We start from the raw sequence: 21,576 nt of genomic DNA on the forward strand, positions 1-21,576 counted from the left end.
TTAGTAACAACAGCAATAAAAAAGCGCAGTTACCGTTATAGTCCTCCCTTCCAGTGCCCAACCTAGATAAGCCTCTCTTGCACTTCCTCCAAGTCCTGTCAAGTTAATGTTGGAGGACGAAAGGGGGAGATAAGAAAATGTAGAAAACACAGTTGAGAATCTCCAAGGAAGCAGTTCTATCCCTGTTCTCTTGATGGACATAGACTAACAATGGGATTTAAGGAACAAATCAATTAAACTCTAGGGACTTTTGGAAAATAACATACTTTAGGTTACTTTTCTGCTCCTCATACAAGGTCAGGCTCCCATTACACATACCTGGATATCAAATACCCGCCCCCCCCCCCCACCATTGGTGCTTTCTTAGTACGTAATGTTTGAAGGTCATGGTTTCTACATTACCTTTCCCCAGCTATTGTTCTTGCTGGGAATATAGTAGGTAAGGATCCCTTGATGCTCCTGCTTTAATATACTATCTAAGAAATGAAAGACAGGATAGATGAATAATCTTTGCAGATATCATTTTAAATTTCCAAAATATTGCTACATCAACTTAATTATTAACAATAGAGGGATGAATAGACATTGTTAATACAAAAAGGAACATGGTCAAATAACCTGCTCTCTTTGATATATATGGCATGGTTAATTCCTTTTGGATTTATTCCTGGTGAAATAGTCTTATTATGTGGCATTCATAGCAATTATTGAGTGCAGGCTTTCCAGCACAATAAAATTGTCAGCTCTGATACCCTATGTAAAAACTCTGAGCCTTCTAAAATTCTAACATTACAAAGACTTTATTCCTGAACATAGTGCTGAGAATATGAGCCGGCCGGATTTTCACTCTGGTTGTGTGGCTACGTATCCATGTGCGGTGTACTTGGTGGGGAGGAGAGCAGGACAAGGCCTCCTTGCTTTTTCATTATTACATGCCCTGTGAAAGAGGAAATCATACATGTAAGTCACCAAAGTCAGGCTGTGAGTTCTGGTTTTGTTCACTGGGAATAAGAACCCACTGGTGGAGCAAAAGGGAAGAGAGTGGTAACCACTTCTAATTGAAACAAATAAATGTGTTTACACTTATCAGTGCACAATTTGTAGGTTGTTGCAAATTGGATACTGGGGTCAACATGTTTTAAAGTAAAAAATACATGTTCATAAGGGTGAGTGGATTTTCTTAATGTGAATGTTAATGCATGTATTGCCTCCGTGATGCCATAAAGCTCTTTTTTGTGTGTGAAAAATTTGAAACATGGAGTGTAATGAATTATTCAAAACAAACCCTCATGAATTCACCCTATTTAGGCCAAGTAATAGTAACCCAGACACACCCTTGTCCCACTTCTCAGCCTCTATTCCCTATAAAAAAATTACCAATACCTTCATTGTTATTGTGGACATTTCTTTTTCAAAGGTGTTTTACCATGCATATACCTCTAAAAACTGAGGTAGAGTTTTCCCACCTTTGACCTTTATGTGAATGGAACATCTAGTATATTTTCTTTTCTTCTTCTTTCATTCAGTGTTTGTGAGATTCATTCATGCGGTTGCGTATAGCTATAATTCATTTTCTTCTCTAAATAGTACTGGCATATGAATATTCGGCAATTTATTTTCCATTAGGCTACTGATAGACATAGGCTACTGCTGACTTTGTGAATGTTACCGACTTAAATATATTTTACTTATCTCTTTTTATAAGTGGATTCAAGTGTCTAAAATATAGCTGTAGGTAGAATCATTGGGCCATTGCTTTTTAAAAAATTGGTCCGGTTTCACCTGTCAGATGCAGTGACTTGGAAAGACTATCACTCCCACTGTTAGTACAAGAAAGCTGGACAAGTTGCAAATTATTGCAATTCTTGAACCCCTCAGTTTCCTGACAGGGCAAACTCAGGGCAAACAACTAACCCATATCTGGGTAGAGACGGGCATCAACAGAGAAGATCAGGACCATAGCATTTGCTGGTACAAGGCAGACACAACCAGATAACATAAGCTGAAATAAAAAATGTAATAAATTGCTGAACATCAAGTATGGGATAGCAAGAGAATTATGAAACCCATTTTTAAAATTTTAACCTCTTTGTGTTTTTTAGTAGTGCTTACTTCTTACCAGAGAACTGAATTTTGCCTGTGAGCCAAGCTGACATTTTTTTTCTCATTTAATGCAGGAGTTAAGTCTATTTACGTATATTGAAAGGAACAATATATTTAGTTATAGTCTTCCTATATAATTTGTAAAGTTATATATGCATATATACCGGGTAAATGCATAAATATAAATCCAAATGTAAATATACAAAATATGACTGTGTGTGTATGTGTTTCACTTTGTGGCTGGTTCTTTTTCTTACTGTTATTCTTGTGATAGAGTAAAGTATTTATTTTGTTCTAATGGTTAACTTCATTCTAAAGTTAAATTATCCCTTCTTTTTAAGATACTGGCGTAAACATTCAGGGCTCACCAATAGTTCCTATGCAGACACCTCTCTAGCCATTCCTCAGCTGACATGAAATTTTTGTCTGCATAGTCTTCAGGCAGAGCCATCAGAAGTGATATCCTCTGAATACCTGTTTATAACTCTTTTTGAATTTTATTCTTGAACATCATTTTGGCTATATGAAAACTATGGCTTACATTTTTCTTGGCATAAAAGGTCTAGTCACAAAGCCCAAAATCAATCTAATTCTCTTTCCCTTATAAATTTTCCTTCTTCCCCTTGTTTTCTTAAATCTGGGATCCAAAGGTCATTCCAGTTTTTTATTAAAATACAACAGTTAGATTGGAAAATTCCTTGGTGTTGTTGATATTGGGTCAATTTTTCAGGTTGTCTTTTCAGTAAACAGTTTTGTCTCATCTTAGGAAATTTTCTTGAATGATAGTTTTTGGGTTTTTTTTGTTGTTTTTTTGGGTTTTTTTAGTATGTGTTCTATAATGGCTTTGCTTTTCCCCTTTTGGACTAATTTCATAGTTGTGTTGGACTGTCCTTGCCTTGCCTCTTGCTTACTTCATTTTGAAACCTCACCTGTGTTTCTGTTCAGTGGTTTTCTGTTTTTCTCCTTTCCAATCTCCATTTCCCTTGTGCTTTCTATGTGGCTTATTTGCTCTTGAAAAGTATTTCTGAAATGTTTAACTTAAATACCCTCTTCAATGTCTGCATATCACCCTGTTGGCTAGCCATCTAATCTCTTTATCTTTTCAATTGGAATTTGGGATTTTCTTATATACCATTCATTCCCTTCTTAATTCTTTAGGCTCATGTTGTAATGTTAGATAATAGTTTCATCTGCTTTGTGGCCTTATAGCTCTGCTGTTCTTTCAATGTCTGTAGGTATTTTCTTTTATCCTCTTTTATTTATGATATTTTTCTGTGGGATTCAATTATGATCTATTCAGTCATTTATCTTTAAATGAGATTAATTTTCTTAAAGCTTTAGAAGGAGTTTCCTATGTAGAAGGTGAGGTGGGACAGAATATCTTTCTTAGCTTTAGTCCAGTCCGGTTCCTTCTGAGAGTCTTCTGGGATGTATAAAGTAACAAAGCCTCCCAGTATAGATCTTCCTCTGGCACTCTCTCATACCTGCCTCCTCTGTTTCTCCCCACACTCAAAGCTTAAATTTCAGATCCTTTCCTCCAGAGAGGATCTCTGCTTGCTCCTGCTTGGAATCATAGGATGCCCCTGACCGCCCACTTGAGGGTCCCCCTTTACATGACAGTCTCAGCATGAGCTTCTCAACTGAAAAGGATCCAGAGTGATCCCAGTGCTACAATGGCATTTGCTTCCACAATTAGCATTTTCTAAGTGCTCACTATTTCCTTTCTTTTGTTTCTTCTTTTTTTTATTCCTTCCTGTTTGCAGGTTAAAATTTGTTCTCTTTTTTTTGGTAAGCCAATTATTGTATTAAAAATGTATTTGTTTTAATTTTGATCAACTTTTAGTTTTGTTTTACCAACAGTACTTTTCAGAATATATAATCTTCCATGTTGTAGAAATAGAATCATCTTTGCATTTTAAAAAAGAACTCACACCATTTAAATTTCCTTGGGATTATGTAGAATAATTTGTTCTAAATACCTGTTATTGTGGCAAATCCTCTTTAAAGTATACATTCTAGATGACTTTTGCTTATAATATTTATTTCTTCTTTTTAAAAATCAACATTTACGTGTAGGTTCCATGCCAGGTTTCTTTTTGATTCTGTCTTATTTGAATAGGTATTTGCTCCAGGATGATGTAAGGAAGAACGGGGCAATAGCCACCTTACAGTTGAGAATGTGTCTCAAACCCACATTCTCATTAAACCTCTTGTGTCCACATCCTCAAGGTCTTGGGTCAGAGTTTAGTGTCCTTCCTTCAAGCAGAGCTAGGACAGCACACAATAAGTGAGGTTTTTTTGGTCACAGCTTCTTTTTGTGGTAATTTAGACATCACATGAGATAGAAGTTTGATAGAATCAGTACTCAAAAATACATGCTGAATGAATGCATTAAGTGAGTACCGAACTTCTTAATGGACACATCCATCTGCAGGTTGTCATAGGACCTCACCATCACTATGACCAACACTGGTGTAATCATTTTCCCATACATCTGTTTTTCACATCTGCTCTTCCATTCATTTCTTATTTGTTTTGTGATCTCTATTCCCTCTGTGCAATCAATCATGTTATTTTCCATTGCTTGGAAGATAAACTTACAACTCCTCAACCTGACATACAATAGGAACTTCTGTGATATTTTGCTCAGCCTAACAAAGTGGAAAGTAAGATGAAAAACCAGCATTATTCAAATCGTTGCCATGTTTCTGCTTTATGTTTGGAAAGAGAGGTAAAGGACAGAAAAAAAAATAGTTGCTATCTCTGATATTATACCATGTAGGCAGAGAGGTGCTTGTTGAATTTAGCAGCAAAAGCAGAACTAGTTTTGAGAGAAGGGAAGAGCTTAGTGGTTCTCGTTTGCATTTCTATACCACATCCTGCCCGAGATACCAAAAGACTGGGGATACATGCATAGGTAGAGGAGAAAAGCCTTAAAACTTTGCATGGGTAATATGTGAAAATAATTGAGAATTGTACTAAAAAATATGACTTTAGTGATATAATTTATATTAACAGCTTGAATCCAAAGCTGTCTTATTAAAATGATAAAAGAGCTGAGTGAGAACTTTTGTATGTGTGGGAAACATATGTCTTATTATGCTAAGAAACTATCAGAAGGATTCCCAGAAGGAATTAAGTATGGAAGATCAATAAATATCAATAAACCATAAGAAACAGTTATTAAAGACATAAAACATATGGAGGGTGAAACAGAAAAACCCATGCTTTAAAACGTCTATATAAAAGTTAGTTCAACTTAATTTACCTGGGAATGTCAGTGTGATGAAATACTTTAAACCATCCAGTTTACCCTTTTGTGCATCAATCTTGACCTTGACCTTCAGGATGTAAATGTTGCCAAACTTGTTTTTGAGGTGTTGAGGGCTACCCAGGCACAGAAACTTTCCCTGCACCATTATGGCCAGCCTGGTACAGAAGGCATCACATTCCTCCAATCTAGCAAAACATAATAGCATAAAAAATTCTGTTTTGGAGAACATTCTGTAGTTCAAACAGAGCCAGGATTTTATGACTCTCTTTTCAGTGTGAAATGGAATTTGCTCATCATAAAGATCATAGTTGAAAAGTGAAATTTTTTAAACAATTAGTAGTAGGGTACATATCCCCAAACACATCTCCTGAACTTCCTGCTATCTCCCCATTCTTAATTCTTTAACTCAGTGAGGATTTTTGGCCATTCCATTCATTAACATTAAGGAGGAAATCACATACCTAAGCAAATTTATTGTCAATATTCCTAGCATCAAATAATTCCCACTTATAGCCACTACAATACTTGCCAACTCTCATTCAAGCCTCCAAATGAGCCACACCTATGGGAAGTTAGAATGATGGCTTTGCCACTTTCACGTGTCCATGTCACAGCATTCCAGAGCAGGCGTCGGGCTACAGGGTCCATGCCCGTTGTGGGCTCATCCAGCAAAATGACTGAGGTCTTTCCCATTAGGGCAATAGCAGTACTCAGCCTACGTTTGGTTCCTCCACTTTATGGTCATAGGAGAAGAGGGGAAAGAGAGGTTATATAAATTAGTTACTTATAGGAAAGAGCATAAACATATCAACAAACATGTAATATGGAATTCCACAATGCTAATTAGTTATACTTCAATAAGTTAGCCAGCCCAGGACAGGGGTATATATCAATTAATTTTCATTTGAAATGTAGATGAGTGACTCTTCTGTAACTGATTTTAGGTACACTATCAGTGGCATTTATTCACCTGTGCCTAGGGTACCAGATTTTCCAAGTATAAAAATCTACCATAATTCAAAGGGCCTATATTCCTACTTTCTTGGGAGACAAAGAACCATATGCACACTAGGAAGAATAATATAATCCCTCTTGAGATTTAGAGGCTACAGTTCAAATAGAACAAGGATTTTTAGTGTCATCTCTGCAAAGGAAATACATGGAACTACACTGATATGTCTTATTACTATTATCTGAAACCTAGCAACTTGTGAGATAGTTTTACCATTAGATAATTGTGTGACAGAGGGACCTAGGTGAAACTGTGTTCATTTATTTCAAGCATCAGAAATATAGGGAAGCATGTCAACATTAATGGCAGCAACACAAAGATCATCATAATGAAATGACTCACCTGTAGGTTCTGATAAGCTTGTCAGCATGGGCTTCCAGTTGCATTGAACGCAACCATCTATTCACATAGAGCTGAATCTGGGGCTCAGAGACTCCCCATAATCTGGCACACATGATCATTATTTCCCGACCAGTCATGTATTCCAGCAATGCATCATATTGAGGACAATAGCCAACTCTTGACTTCACCTGATTATAAGAATTGCTTTAATAAGGACCCAAGTTATCTATCCCACTGGTCATCCCTGGATAAGATAGAAGACCACAGTCCTCCAGACCATGTCTCTAAGAGTCCTACCAAGAATTTTTATTCTTTAAGTGTACACAACGATGGCTATTGGACCTATTGTATTAAGTTGGAATAACAGCTTCCTCAATTGATTTTTAAAGACCTTAGCAATGAAAAAGTTAAAATCCCAGAGCCCACTGAATTTGGAGGAGTATTAGAATACAAGATTCTCCCCTCATTAATAAGAAACTCTAAAGGACATGGCCATCACTGAAGTTTTTTGCACTGCACAACCTGCACAGCCCTGTGTAGATCTTGTTTCATAGTAAGGCTGAACCAGAAGCGAAGACCTTCCCCACTTCCACAAAAGGAGAATGCAATGACTATTGTTTTGCCAATAACTAATCCTTTTATGGATTTGCATTCAGATTCACATAGACAAAAGATAAATAATATCATTTTATCAAAATTAATTAAAATTAAAAATAGTTAAAATAATTCTAAATACTTAAAATTCATACTATTCCTCTAAGATTTTACTAATTTATAGTAATCCCAGATTGTTCACACCCCTAATCTCTTCGGAGAATCAAAACAAACCCATTTTTTAAAAAATTATGTTACATTAGTCACCATACAGTACAGCATTAGTTTTTGACATGGTGTTCCATGATTCATTGTTTGTGTAAAACACCCAGTGCTCCATGCAATACATCCCCTCCTTAATACCCATCACTGAGCTAATCCATCCCCAGTCCCCCTTCATCTCTAAAACGCTCAGTTTGTTTCCTGGAGTCCATAGTCTCTCATGGTTTGTCTCCCTGTCTGATTTCCTCCCTTTCATTTTCCTTTCCTTCTCCTAATGTCTTCCATGCTATTCCTTATGTTCCACAAATAGGTGAAACCATATGATAATTTGGTTGACTTATTTCACTTAGCATAATCTCCTCCAGTCCTATCCATGTTGAAGCAAAAGTTGGGTATTCAGGCTTTCTGATGGCTGAGTAATATTCCATCGTATATATGGGCCGCATCTTTATCAATTCATTGGTTGAAGGGCATCTCTGCTCTTTCCACAGTTTGGCTATTGTGGACATTGCTGCTATGAACACTGGGGTGCATGTGCTCCTTCTTTTCACTACATCTGTATCTTTGGGGGCAAATACCCAGTAGTGCGATTGCTGGGTCATAAAAGAAACGCTTTCTTTCTATTTTAAAGTTTTAAAATTATCCTCCCATATAATTTTTGAAAGTAAATGAGCTGCATACAACCATAACTCAATTAACAAAGAAAAACATACCATGAATGCCATGGGTAGAAACAATACTCATGAGATACATATTTGAAATGATTTCAGATGTTGGAATTATCAGATCAGATGTGCAAATGATTGTGCTTATTATGTTTAAATAAATGTTTAAAACTTTAAAATATATTCATGAAAAAAAATGAAGCTGGAAGTATCACAATTCCAGATTTCAATTTGTACTACAAGGCTGTAGTAATCAAAACAGTATGGTACTGGCACAAAAACAGACACACAGATAAATGGAACAGAATAGAAAACCCAGAAAGAAACCCATGATTATATGGTCAATTAATCTTTGACAAAAGAGACAAAAATATGCAATGTGACAAAAACAGTCTCTAGTCTCTTCCACAAAAGAATGAAACTGGACTACTTTCTTTTACCACACACACAAATAAACTCAAAATGGATTAAAGACCTAAATGTGAGATCTGAAACCATAAAATTCTCAAAGAGAACATAGGTAGTAATTTCTCTGCTTTGGCCATAGAAATATTTTTCTAGATATGTCTACCGAGACAAGGGAAATAAAAACAAAAATAAATAATTGGGACCATATTAAAATAGAAAGCTTCTGCACAGTGAAGGAAACAATATAAAAAAAAAAAAGACAACCTACTGAATGGAAGAAGATATTTGGAAATGACATATACAGTAAAGGGTTAGTATACAAAATATGTAAAGAACTTAAAGAACTCAACACCCAATTTAATTTATTTATTTTATTAATTTATTATATTTCTTTAATTTATTATTTTATTTATAATCTAATTATAAATAATATAATTTATCTATTTATTATATTTAATTAATTATATTTAATTATTTTATTATATTTAATTAATTTATATTTAATTCATTATATTTTAATTAATTAATTTATTATATTTGTTATTTATAATTATATAACTAATTATATAATAAATTAATTAAATTAATTTAATGATCCAATTAAAAAATGGGCAGAAGACATGAGCAGAAATTTCTCTAAAGAAGACATCCAGATGGCCAACAAACACATGAAAAGATGCTTAACATCACTCATCAACAGGAAAATGCAAATCAAAACTATACTGACATCTCACACATGTCAGAATGGTTAAAATCAGCCACACAAGAAACAACAGGTGTTGCTGAGGGTGAGGAGAGAGGAAAACCCTCCTGCACTGTTGGTGAGAATGAAAACTGGAACAGCCACTGTGGAAAACAGTACAGAATTTCCTCAAAAAATTAAAAATAGAACTACCCTAAGGTCTAGTAATTCCACAATTGGAAATTTACCCCAAAGACAGAAAAACCACAATTCAGATGGATAAATGCACCCCAGTGTTTATTGTAGCATTATTTATAATAGCCAAAATATGGAGGTAGACCAAATATCCATTGACTGATGAATGGATAAAGAAGAAGCGGTATATACATAGATATACAATGGAATATTACTTGGCATAAAAAAGAATGAAAACTTGCCATTTGCAACCACATGGATGGATCTAGAGAGTATCAAGCTAAGTGAAATGTCAGAGAAAGAAAAATATGACATGATTTCATTCTATATGCAGAACTTAAGGAAACAAACAAAAGGGAAATGAGGGAGCGACAACCCAAGAAACAGACTCTTAATTATAGAGGGCAAATTGATGGTTATCATAGGGGAGGTGGTGGGCAGTGGGTGAAATAGGTGATGGTGATGAAAAATATAGTTATCATGATGAGCACCGAAAAATGTATGGAATTGTTGAATCACTATACTGTCCACCTGAAATTAATATTATACTGTTGCTAATCATATTGGAATTAAAATAAAAAACTTAATAGCTTAATAAAATTTTTAAAATCTTTATGAGGAAGAAAAGTATAAAGTCACTTGGATATTTTGGAAATGAACCACATATAACATCTAAAAACTAAAAATAAATAAATAAATAAAGTACATAAATAAAGCAGGCTACAAACTTCGTGAATGCATTTGACAGCAATTTAATGACAATGGAAGAAATTAACTTAACCTGGAGATTAGGTAATAAGAAAGCAGCTAGGATGCAGCAGAAAAGTTTAAAATGGGGATGTGTGAAAGTGAAAGATAGATTGGAAATATGTGGATAACCAAAGTTGCAGAAGGAGAGAAAGGAACAGGAGAAATATTTGAAGAAATTGTTAAGTGAAAATGTTGCAGAACCAATTAAAGACACCAATCGATAAATTGAAGAATTCAACACATTCCAACAGGACAAAATTTTAGATTCATATCTAAATATTTCATATTGAAGCTTATGTAAAACAAAGATAAAATATAAAAGCTACAGAGAAAAGAAAGATTATAAAGGAATATCAGACTGAGCTAATTTCTCAAAAGTAGTGATGGGAACTAGAGGATAGGGAAAAAATAGGTCAATTTGCTAAAGAAAAATAATGGCAAACCTCAAATTCTATACACAGTGAATATATCTTTTGCCAATGAGGATAAATAGGAGGCATTTACAGATGAAAAACAAAACATGAATAAGAAAGTTTGCCTGTGAGTTTTAGATTGAGAATCTGCAATTGCCATTTCTATTCTGTGCTGAGGAGAGGTTCTAGCCATGGCTAGAAAAAAAGCGTTAGATTGGAAAGGAAAATATTTTTATTTGCAGCTGTCATGATTTAAAAGTAAACATTCCCCCCCAAAAGTAAACATTCCAATATAATTTATAGACAAATATTAGAATTAAGAGAGTTTAGTAATTTTATTGAATACAACTTCAATATTTAAAAATCAGTCACACTCAGGGTGCCTGGGTAGCTCAGCTGGTTAAGCATCAGGTTCTTGATTTCAGCTCAGGTCATGACTTCAGGGTCCTGAGATCCAGTCCCTTGTTGGGTTCTGTGCTCAGTGTGGAGAGTGAGCTTTTCTCCCTCTTTCTCTGCCCCTCCCCTTGCACTCTGTTGGCCTGGTGATGGGTATTAAGGAGGGCACATATTGCATGGAGCACTGGGTATTATATGTAAATAGTGAATCTTGGAACACTACATCAAAAACTAACGATGTACTGTATGGTGACTAACATAACATAATAAAAAATAATAAAAAATTAAAATAAATCTTTTAAAAAATCAGTTGCACTCAATAGACAATCAGCATATAATAAAATATAAAATCACTTAAATTAATGTTAAAACATAATATGTAGAAGTAAATTACACACAGTACTATTGTTTCATGATCTTATAACCAAACAAGCTAAATTGTCTTTTTAGTGTAAAATCCCTAAAATTTAGTGTAAAACCCCAGTTTAAAACCATTATTCTGAGACATTTGATGAGATCCAGCACGTGGAAAGATGTATTATGTTCACTATGTCAATCTTCTAAAATCCCACTTAAAGTTCTAGGATTTTTACACAAAGATAAGCTAATTCCTCAATTCATCTATAATTTAATTTTCATTTAATTTTAAAAAGATTTATTTATTTATTTGAGAGAGAGAGCACGAGCAGTGGGAGGGGCAGAGAAAGAGGGAGAGAGAAAATCCTCAAGCAGGCTCTCCACTGAGCTTGGACCCCAATCCAGGGCTCTATCCCAGGACCCTGAGATCATGATCTTAGCCAAAATCAAGAGATGGATTCTTAACTGACTAAGCCTCCCAAGAGTCTCTCAGTAGAATCTTTTGAGGCTAGAAAGTAGAGAGTGGAATGATATATTTAAAGTGAGAAAAAGAATCAGCCAAGAATTCTATACCAACAAAACTGTCCTTCAAAAATAGGGAGAAAATAAGAAATTCCCCAATAAATAAAAGATGAGGGAGTTTATTACCATCAGATTTACCCTACAATAAACACTAAAAACCATGCTTTACACTGAAATTAAAGGACACTAGACAGTAAATTAAAGCTGTATGAAGAGATAAAGATCTCTGGTAAAGCTAATAGATTGGCACATTTAAAATCAGAATTATTACAATTTTCACTTATGATTCAACTATTTTATACAGTATTTGAAAGGCAAATGCATAAAGTAACATTTAATGGTACACAAAGTATAAAGATGTATTTTGTGACAACAATGACAAAGTGTGGACATGGGAACAGAGGTGTAGAGAAGTAGAGTTTTGTGTGTGATTGAATTTTAGTTGATATCAATTCAAAAGAGATAGTTACAACTTTAATATGTTAAATGAAATCCTAATGGTAATCACAAGGAAAATAACTGTATAATATACACAAAAGGAAATAAGTGTATCAAAACACCCAACTACAAAAAAAATCAGCTAAACACAATGTAAGGCAGTAATGGAGGAAATTAGGGCTAAAAAACACAAGAGATACATTAAAACAAGAAATGGCGAAAGTAAGTTCTTCTCTATTAGTGATTCCTTTATTTTTAAAAAGATGTTATGTATTTATTTGAGAGAAAGAGCATGAGCAGTGGGGAGGAGCTGCAGGAAAGGGAGAAGCAGACTCCCTGGTGAGAGGGGAGCCTAAGCAGGGTTTGATCCCAGGACCCAGGATCATGACCTGAGCAAAAGGCAGACACTTAACCAACTAAGTCACCCAGATGTCCCTCTGTCAGTAATTACTTTAAATGTAAATGGATTTAATTCCCCAATCAAAATGCATAGATTGGCAAAATGAATTAAAAAAGCAAATGTGATCCAAATGTCTGCTATCTAGTCAGACTGACTTATGTTTAAGGACACAAACAGGATGAGAGTTAAAGGACATGAAAAAATATCATGTAATAATGTCCCAAAGAGATGGGTCTCAACAACTATTAGACAAAATAGATAAGGCCACTAACTATGACAAGGACAAATACAGTATTATATATATATATTTTTTCCATTTTATTTATTTTTTCAGCATAACAGTATTCATTCTTTTTGCACAACACCCAGTGCTCCATGCAAAACGTGCCCTCCCCATTACCCACCACCTGTTCCCCCAACCTCCCACCCCTGACCCTTCAAAACCCTCAGGTTGCCCCAACCTCCCACCCCTGACCCTTCAAAACCCTCAGGTTGTTTTTCAGAGTCCATAGTCTCTTTTGGTTTGCCTCCCCTCCCCAATGTCCATAGCCCGCTCCCCCTCTCCCAATCCCACCTCCCCCCAGCAACCCCCAGTTTGTTTTGTGACATTAAGAGTCATTTATGGTTTGTCTCCCTCCCAATCCCATCTTGTTTCATTTATTCTTCTCCTATCCCCCTACCCCCCCATGTTGCTTCTCCATGTCCTCATATCAGGGAGATCATATGATAGTTGTCTTTCTCCGATTGAATTATTTCACTAAGCATGATACGCTCTAGTTCCATCCACGTCGTCGCAAATGGCAAGATTTCATTTCTTTTGATGGCTGCATAGTATTCCATTGTGTATATATACCACATCTTCTTGATCCATTCATCTGTTGATGGACATCTAGGTTCTTTCCATAGTCTGGCTATTGTAGACATTGCTGCTATAAACATTCGGGTACACGTGCCCCTTCGGATCACTATGTTTGTATCTTTAGGGTAAATACCCAGTAGTGCAATTGCTGGGTCATAGGGTAGTTCTATTTTCAACATTTTGAGGAACCTCCATGCTGTTTTCCAGAGTGGTTGCACCAGCTTGCATTCCCACAAACAGTGGAGGAGGGTGCCCCTTTCTCCACATCCTCGCCAGCATCTGTCATTTCCTGACTTGTTAATTTTAGCCATTCTGACTGGTGTGAGGTGATATCTCATTGTGGTTTTGATTTGTATTTCCCTGATGCCGAGTGACGTGGAGCACTTTTTCATGTGTCTGTTGGCCATCTGGATGTCTTCTTTGCAGAAATGTCTGTTCATGTCCTCTGCCCATTTCTTGATTGGATTGTTTGTTCTTTGGGTGTTGAGTTTGCTAAGTTCCTTATAGATTTTGGATACTAGCCCTTTATCTGATATGTCGTTTGCAAATATCTTCTCCCATTCTGTCAGTTGTCTTTTGGTTTTGTTAACTGTTTCCTTTGCTGTGCAAAAGCTTTTGATCTTGATGAAATCCCAATAGTTCATTTTTGCCCTTGCTTCCCTTGCCTTTGCCGTGGTGCCTAGGAAGATGTTGCTACGGCTGAGGTCGAAGAGGTTGCTGCCTGCATTCTCCTCAAGGATTTTGATGGATTCCTTTCTCACATTGAGGTCCTTCATCCATTTGGAGTCTATTTTCGTGTGTGGTGTAAGGAAGTGGTCCAATTTCATTTTTCTGCATGTGGCTGTCCAATTTTCCCAGCACCATTTATTGAAGAGGCTGTCTTTTTTCCATTGGACATTCTTTCCTGCTTTGTCGAAGATGAGTTGACCATAGAGTTGAGGGTCGATTTCTGGGCTCTCTATTCTGTTCCACTGATCTATGTGTCTGTTTTTGTGCCAGTACCATGCTGTCTTGATGATGACAGCTTTGTAATAGAGCTTGAAGTCCGGAATTGTGATGCCACCAACTTTGGCTTTGTTCTTCAATATTCCTTTGGCTATTCGAGGTCTTTTCTGGTTCCATATAAATTTTAGGATTATTTGTTCCATTTCTTTGAAAAAAATGGATGGTATTTTGATAGGGATTGCATTAAATGTGTAGATTGCTTTAGGTAGCATAGACATTTTCACAATATTTATTCTTCCAATCCAGGAGCATGGAACATTTTTCCATTTTTTTGTGTCTTCCTCAATTTCTTTCATGAGTACTTTATAATTTTCTGTGTATAGATTCTTAGTCTCTTTGGTTAGGTTTATTCCTAGGTATCTTATAGTTTTGGGTACAATTGTAAATGGGATTGACTCCTTAATTTCTCTTTCTTCCGTCTTGTTGTTGGTGTACAGAAATGCAACTGATTTCTGTGCATTGATTTTATATCCTGACACTTTACTGAATTCCTGGACAAGTTCTAGCAGTTTTGGAGTGGAGTCTTTTGGGTTTTCCACATATAGTATCATATCATCTGCGAAGAGTGATAGTTTGACTTCTTCTTTACCGATTTGGATGCCTTTAATTTCTTTTTGTTGTCTGATTGCTGAGGCTAGGACTTCTAGTACTATGTTGAATAGCAGTGGTGATAATGGACATCCCTGCCGTGTTCCTGACCTTAACGGAAAAGCTTTCAGGTTTTCTCCATTGAGAATGATATTTGCGGTGGGTTTTTCATAGATGGCTTTGATAATATTGAGGTATGTGCCCTCTATCCCCACACTTTGAAGAGTTTTGATCAGGAAGGGATGCTGTACTTTGTCAAATGCTTTTTCAGCATCTATTGAGAGTATCATATGGTTCTTGTTCTTTCTTTTATTAATGTGTTCTATCACATTGATTGATTTGCGGATGTTGAACCAACCCTGCAGCCCTGGAATAAATCCCACTTGATCGTGGTGAATAATCCTTTTAATGTACTGTTGAATCCTATTGGCTAGTATTTTGGCGAGAATTTTTGCGTCTGTGTTCATCAAGGATATTGGTCTGTAGTTCTCTTTTTTGGTGGGGTCCTTGTCTGGTTTTGGGATCAAGGTGATGCTGGCCTCATAAAATGAGTTTGGAAGTTTTCTATTTTTTGGAACTGTTTCAAGAGAATAGGAATTAGTTCTTCTTTAAATGTTTGGTAGAATTCCCCTGGGAAGCCGTCTGGCCCTGGGCTTTTGTTTGTTTGGAGGTTTTTGATGACTGTTTCAATATCCTTACTGGTTATGGGCCTGTTCAGGTTTTCTATTTCTTCCTGGTTCAGTTGTGGTAGTTTATATGTCTCTAGGAATGCATCCATTCCTTCCAGATTGTCCAATTTGTTGGCGTAGAGTTGCTCATAGTATGTTCTTATAATAGGACAAATACAGTATTATATATTGATGAAAGGATCAATTTACCATGAAGATATAATAGTTATACATATATATGCACCAAACATCAGAGCTCCAGATTATATGAAGAAAAGAATAATAGATTTGAAGGGAAAAATAAACAGCTGAAAAATATGAGTTGGAGACTTCAATACTATACTTTTACTTATTTTCTTTAAATTTTATTATGGAAGTACAGTTGGCATGCAATATTATATTAGTTTCAGGTGTACAACATAGTAATTCAATTTTATACAGTATGCAGTGCTCACCATGATAAGTATAGTTACCATTTGTCACTAAACAATGTTATTGTAATATTATTGACTTTATCCCCTATACTGTGTTTATTATCTCCATGACTGACTTACTTTTTAACTGGAAGTTATAAAATAACCCCCTTAATCCCCTTCACCTATTTTGTCTATCCCCTTATCCCCTCCTCTCTTGGAAACCCTCAGTTTGTTCTTTGTATCTAGAGTCTCTTTCTGTTTTTCTTTGTTCATTTTTCATTTGTTTTCTTTTTTAATTTTTTAATGTTTATTTTAAAAATTATGTTCAATTAGCTAACATATATTGTTCATTTTTGATGTGGTGTTCAATATTTCATTAGTGGCATATAACATCCAGTGCTCATCACCACACATGCCCTCCTTAATACCCATCACCTTGTTACTCCACTCCCCACCCTCCTCCTTTATGTAACCCTCAGTTTGTTTCCTGCAGTCCATAGTCTCTCATGGCTTGTCTCCTTCTCTGATTTCTTCTCATTCACTTTTCCCTCCTTTCCCCTGTGGTCCTTTGCACTATTCTTTATGTTCCACATATGAGTGAAACCATATGATAATATGGTAATATAACTGTCTTTCTCTGCTTGACTTATTTCACTTAGCATAATCCCCTCCATTTCCATCCATATCAATGAAAATGGTGGGTATTCATCCTTTCTGATGGCTGAGTAATATTTCATTGTATATATGGACTATATCTTCTTTATCCATTCATCTGTTGAAGGACATCTTGGCTCCTTCTACAGGTTAGGCTGTTGTTCACTATTGTGAGCATTGCTGCTATGAACAATGGGGTGCATGTGCCCCTTCTTTTCACTACATCTACATCTTTGAGGTAAATACCCAGTAGTGCAATTGCTGGGTTGTAGGGTAGCTCTATTTTGAACATCCTGAGGAACCTCCATACTGTTTTCCAGAGTGTCTGTACCAGTTTGCATGCCCACCAACAGTGTAAGAGGGTTCACCTTTCTCCACATCCTTTCTAACATTTGTTGTTTCCTGATTTGTTAATTTTTGCCATTCTAACTGGTGTAAGGTGGTATCTCATTGTGGTTTTGATTTTAGCCCTGATGGCTAGAATGATGTTGAACATTTTTGCATGTGTCTATTAGTCATTTGTATGTCTTCCTTGGAGAAGTGTCTATTCATATCTTCTGCCCATTTCTTGACTGGATTTTTTGTTTTGGGGAAGTTGAGTTTGAGACGTTCTTTGATCTTAGATAATGGCCCTTTAACTGTATGATTATTGCAAATATTTTCTCCCATTCTGTGGGTTTCCTCTTAGTTTTGTTGACTGTTTCCTTTGCTGTGCAAAAGCCTTTTATCTTAAGTCCCCAAAGTTCATTTTTGCTTTTGTTTCCCTTGCCTTTGTAGACATGTCTTGAAAGAAGTTGGGTCACTGTGGTCAATGTTGAAGAGGTTACTGCCTATGTTCTCCTGAAGGATTTTGATGGATTCCTGTCTCACATTTAGGTCTTTCAACCATTTTGAGTTTATCTTTGTGTATGGCATAAGAAAGTGGTCCAGTTTCTTTCTTCTATATGTGGCTGTCCAATTTTCCCAGTGCCATTTATTGAAGAGACTGTCTTTTTTAATTGGATATTCATTCCTGCTTTGTAAAGACGAGTTGACCATAGAGTTGAGAGAGTCCATTTATGGGCTCTCTATTCTGCTTCATTGATCTATGTGCCTGTTTTTGTGCTAGTACCATGCTATCTCAATAATCCTAGCTTTGTAATATAGCTTGAAGTCAGGGATTGTGATGCTCCCAGCTTTGGTTTTCTTTTTCAACATTCCCCTGGTGATTTGGTATCTTTTCTGGTTCCATACAAATTTTAGGATTGTTTGTTCCAGCTCTGTGAAAAATGTCAATGATATTTTGATAAGGATTGCACTGAATTTATAGATTGTTCTGGGCAGCATAGACATTTTTACAAATGTTTATTCTTCCAATCCATGAGCATGGAATGTTTATCCATCTCTTTCCATCCTCCTCAATTTCTTTTATAAGTGTTCTTTCATTTCTAGTGTATAGATCCCTTACCTCTTTGGTTTATTCTGGAGGTTTTTTTAGATTTATTAGATTTATCCCTAGGTATCTTATGGTTTTTGGTCCTATTATAAATGGAATTGATTCCCTCATTTCTCTTTCTTCAGTCACATTGTTAGTGTATAGAAATGCAGCTGATTTCTGTGCATTGATTTTTTATTCTGACACATTTGCTGAATTGTTGTATAAGTTCTATTAATTTGGAGGTGGAGTCTTTTGGGTTTTCCACATAACTCATGTAATCTGTGAAGAGAGAGTTTGATTTCTTTGCCAATTTGAATGCTTTTTATTTCCTGATTGCTGAGGCTAAGACTTCTAGTACTATGTTGAACAAAAGTGTTGAGAGTGGGCATCCCTCTCATGCTCCTTGCCTTAAGGGAGAAACTCAGATTTTCCCTATTGAGAATAATATTAGCTGTGGGCTTTACATAGATGGATTTTATTACCTTGAGGTATGTCCCCTCAATCTCTGTGTTTTGAAGGGTTTTAATCAGGAAAGAATACTGTATTTTGTCAAAATGCTTTTTCTTCATCAATTGAGAGAATTATATGGCTCTTGTCTCTTTTGTTAATATGATCTATCACATTGATTGATTCCCAAATGTTGAGCCACCATTGCATTCCAGGAATAAACTCAACTTGGTGGTGGTGAATAATTCTTTTAATTTACTGTTGGATCCTATTGGCTAGGACCTTGTTGAGTATTTTGGCATCCATGTTATCAGGGATATTGGTCTGTAATTCTCCTTTTGGATGGGGTCTTTATCTGGTTTTGGGATCAAGGTAATTATGGTCTCATAGAATAAGTCTGGACATTTTCCTTCCCATTTCTATTTTTTGAAACAGCTTTAGTAGAATAGCTATGATTTCTTCTTTAAACATTTGGTAGGATTCCTCTGAGAAGCCATCTGGCCATGGACTCTGGTTTGTTGGGAGCTTTTTCTTTACTGTTTCAATTTCCTTGCTGGCTATGGTCTGCTCATATTGTCTTTTTTTTTTCCTGTTTAAGTCTCGGTAGTTTATATGTGTCCAGGAATGCACCCATTTCTTCCAGGTTGCCTATTTTGTTGGCATATAGCTACTGGTAATAAGTTGGCATCTAGCTGCTGATAATAATTGCCTCTATTTCCTTGCTATTCATTGTGATTTCTCCCCTTTCATTCATAGCTTTCAATAGTTACTCTCAACATGAACAGGTTGAATACTCCCATCAAACAGCACAGGTTTCAAGTTGGATAAGAAAGCAGCACCCATCCATATGCTGTCTAAAAGACTCACTCTGAACCTAAAGACACCTCCAGATTGAAAGAAAGGAGATGGAAAATCATTTCTCATGCTAACAGACCTCAAAAGAAAGCTAGGGGAGGAGTCAAGATGGCGGAGAAGTAGCAGCCTGAGACTACATCAGGTAGCAGGAGATCAGCTCGATAGCTTATCTAAACATTGCAAACACCTACAAATCCAACGGGAGAGCGAAGAGAAGAAGAACAGCAACTCTAGAAACAGAAAATCAACCACTTTCTGAAAGGTAGGACTGGCGGAGAAGTGAATCTAAAACGACGGGAAGATAGACCGCGGGGGGAGGGGCTGGCTCCCGGCAAGCGGCGGAGGAACGGAGCACAAAATCAGGACTTTTAAAAGTCTGTTCCACTGAGGGACATTGCTCCAGGGGCTAAACCGGGGTGAAGCCCACGCGGAGCCAGCGTGGCCCCAGGCCCCGCAGGGTCACGGAATGATCGGGGGTGTCGGAGTGTCGGAGAGCTCGCAGGTATTAGAACGGAGAAGCTGGCTGGAGAGACAGAGCCGAGGACTAAACTCTCAGCTCGGGGTTACCTTGAACTGGTCACGGGCTGGGTGAGCTCGGAGCGCGGCTGGAGGCTGGGGATACGGGAGTGATTGGGTGCTGTCCTCTGGGGGCGCACTGAGGAGTGGGGCCCCAGGCTCTTGGCTCCTCCGGGCCGGAGACTGGGAGGCCGCCATTTTCATTCCCGTCCTCCGGAACTCTACGGAAAGCGTTCAGGGAACAGAAGCTCCCAAAAGCGAACCCGAGCCGATTACTTAGTCCGGCCGCCGGTAAGGGCGGTGCAATCCCGCCTCGGGCAAAGACACTTGAGAGTCACTACAACAGGCCCCTCCCCCAGAAGATCAACAAAATATCCAGCCAGGACGAAGTTCATCTATCAAGGAGAAAGCAGATTCAATTCCTAAGACAGCAGAGCAATTCCAGAGGAGGAGAAAGCAAAGCACGGAACTCATGGCTTTCTCCCCATGATTCTTTAGTCTTGCGGCTACTTCAATTTTTTTTTCTTTTTTCAATTCTTTTTTCCTTTTTCTTTTTTCTTCTTCTGCTAAATTTTTTTTAAACTTTTACCCTTTTCTTTTTTAACATTTTTTGACTAGTTCATCTAAATATATATATTTTTTCTTTCTTTTTTATATTTTTTATTTGTTTTATTTTTAAAATTTTTTTCTTTCTTTCTTTTTTTTTTCTTTTTTTTTCAGAAGCTGTTTTTATCCCCTTTCTCCCCCCCACAATTTGGGGTCTCTTCTGATTTGGTTACAGCGCATTTTTCCGGGGTCTTTGCCACCCTTTTAGTAGTTTATTTGCTCCTTCATATTCTCTTATCTGGACAAAATGACAAGGCGGAAAAAATCACCACAAACAAAAGAACAAGAGACAGTACCGAAGGCTAGGGACCTAATCAACACAGACATGGGTAATATGTCAGATCAAGAGTTCAGAATGACGATTCTGAACATTCTAGCCGGGCTCGAAAAAGGCATGGAAGATATTAGAGAAACCCTCTCTGGAGATATTAAAGCCCTTTCTGGAGAAATTAAAGAACTAAAATCTAACCAAGTTGAAATCAAAAAAGCTATTAATGAGGTGCAATCAAAAATGGAGGCTCTCACTGCTAGGATAAATGAGGCAGAAGAAAGAATTAGTGATATAGAAGACCAAATGACAGAGAATAAGGAAGCCGAGCAAAAGAGGGACAAACAGCTACTGGACCATGAGGGGAGAATTCGAGAGATAAGTGACACCATAAGACGAAACAACATTAGAATAATTGGGATTCCAGAAGAAGAAGAAACAGAGAGGGGAGCAGAAGGTCTATTGGAGAGAATCATTGGAGAGAATTTCCCTAATATGGCAAAG

The 21,576-nt window shown here is 36.7% G+C and overlaps 1 protein-coding gene across 1 annotated transcript in view; it reads right to left on the minus strand.

The window, feature by feature from the left end:
• The window catches only part of LOC123933949 (phospholipid-transporting ATPase ABCA3-like), a 133,634-nt gene that overhangs the window by 143 nt on the left and 111,915 nt on the right, over nt 1-21,576 (minus strand). Inside the window, 4 exon segments of the mRNA XM_045993739.1 lie at nt 403-476; nt 5,372-5,562; nt 5,940-6,110; nt 6,732-6,919. Coding sequence (XP_045849695.1) covers nt 403-476; nt 5,372-5,562; nt 5,940-6,110; nt 6,732-6,919 — 624 coding nt within the window.

Source organism: Meles meles, chromosome 21, assembly GCF_922984935.1.
Source record: "Meles meles chromosome 21, mMelMel3.1 paternal haplotype, whole genome shotgun sequence".
NCBI classification, from domain to species: Eukaryota; Metazoa; Chordata; class Mammalia; order Carnivora; family Mustelidae; genus Meles; species Meles meles.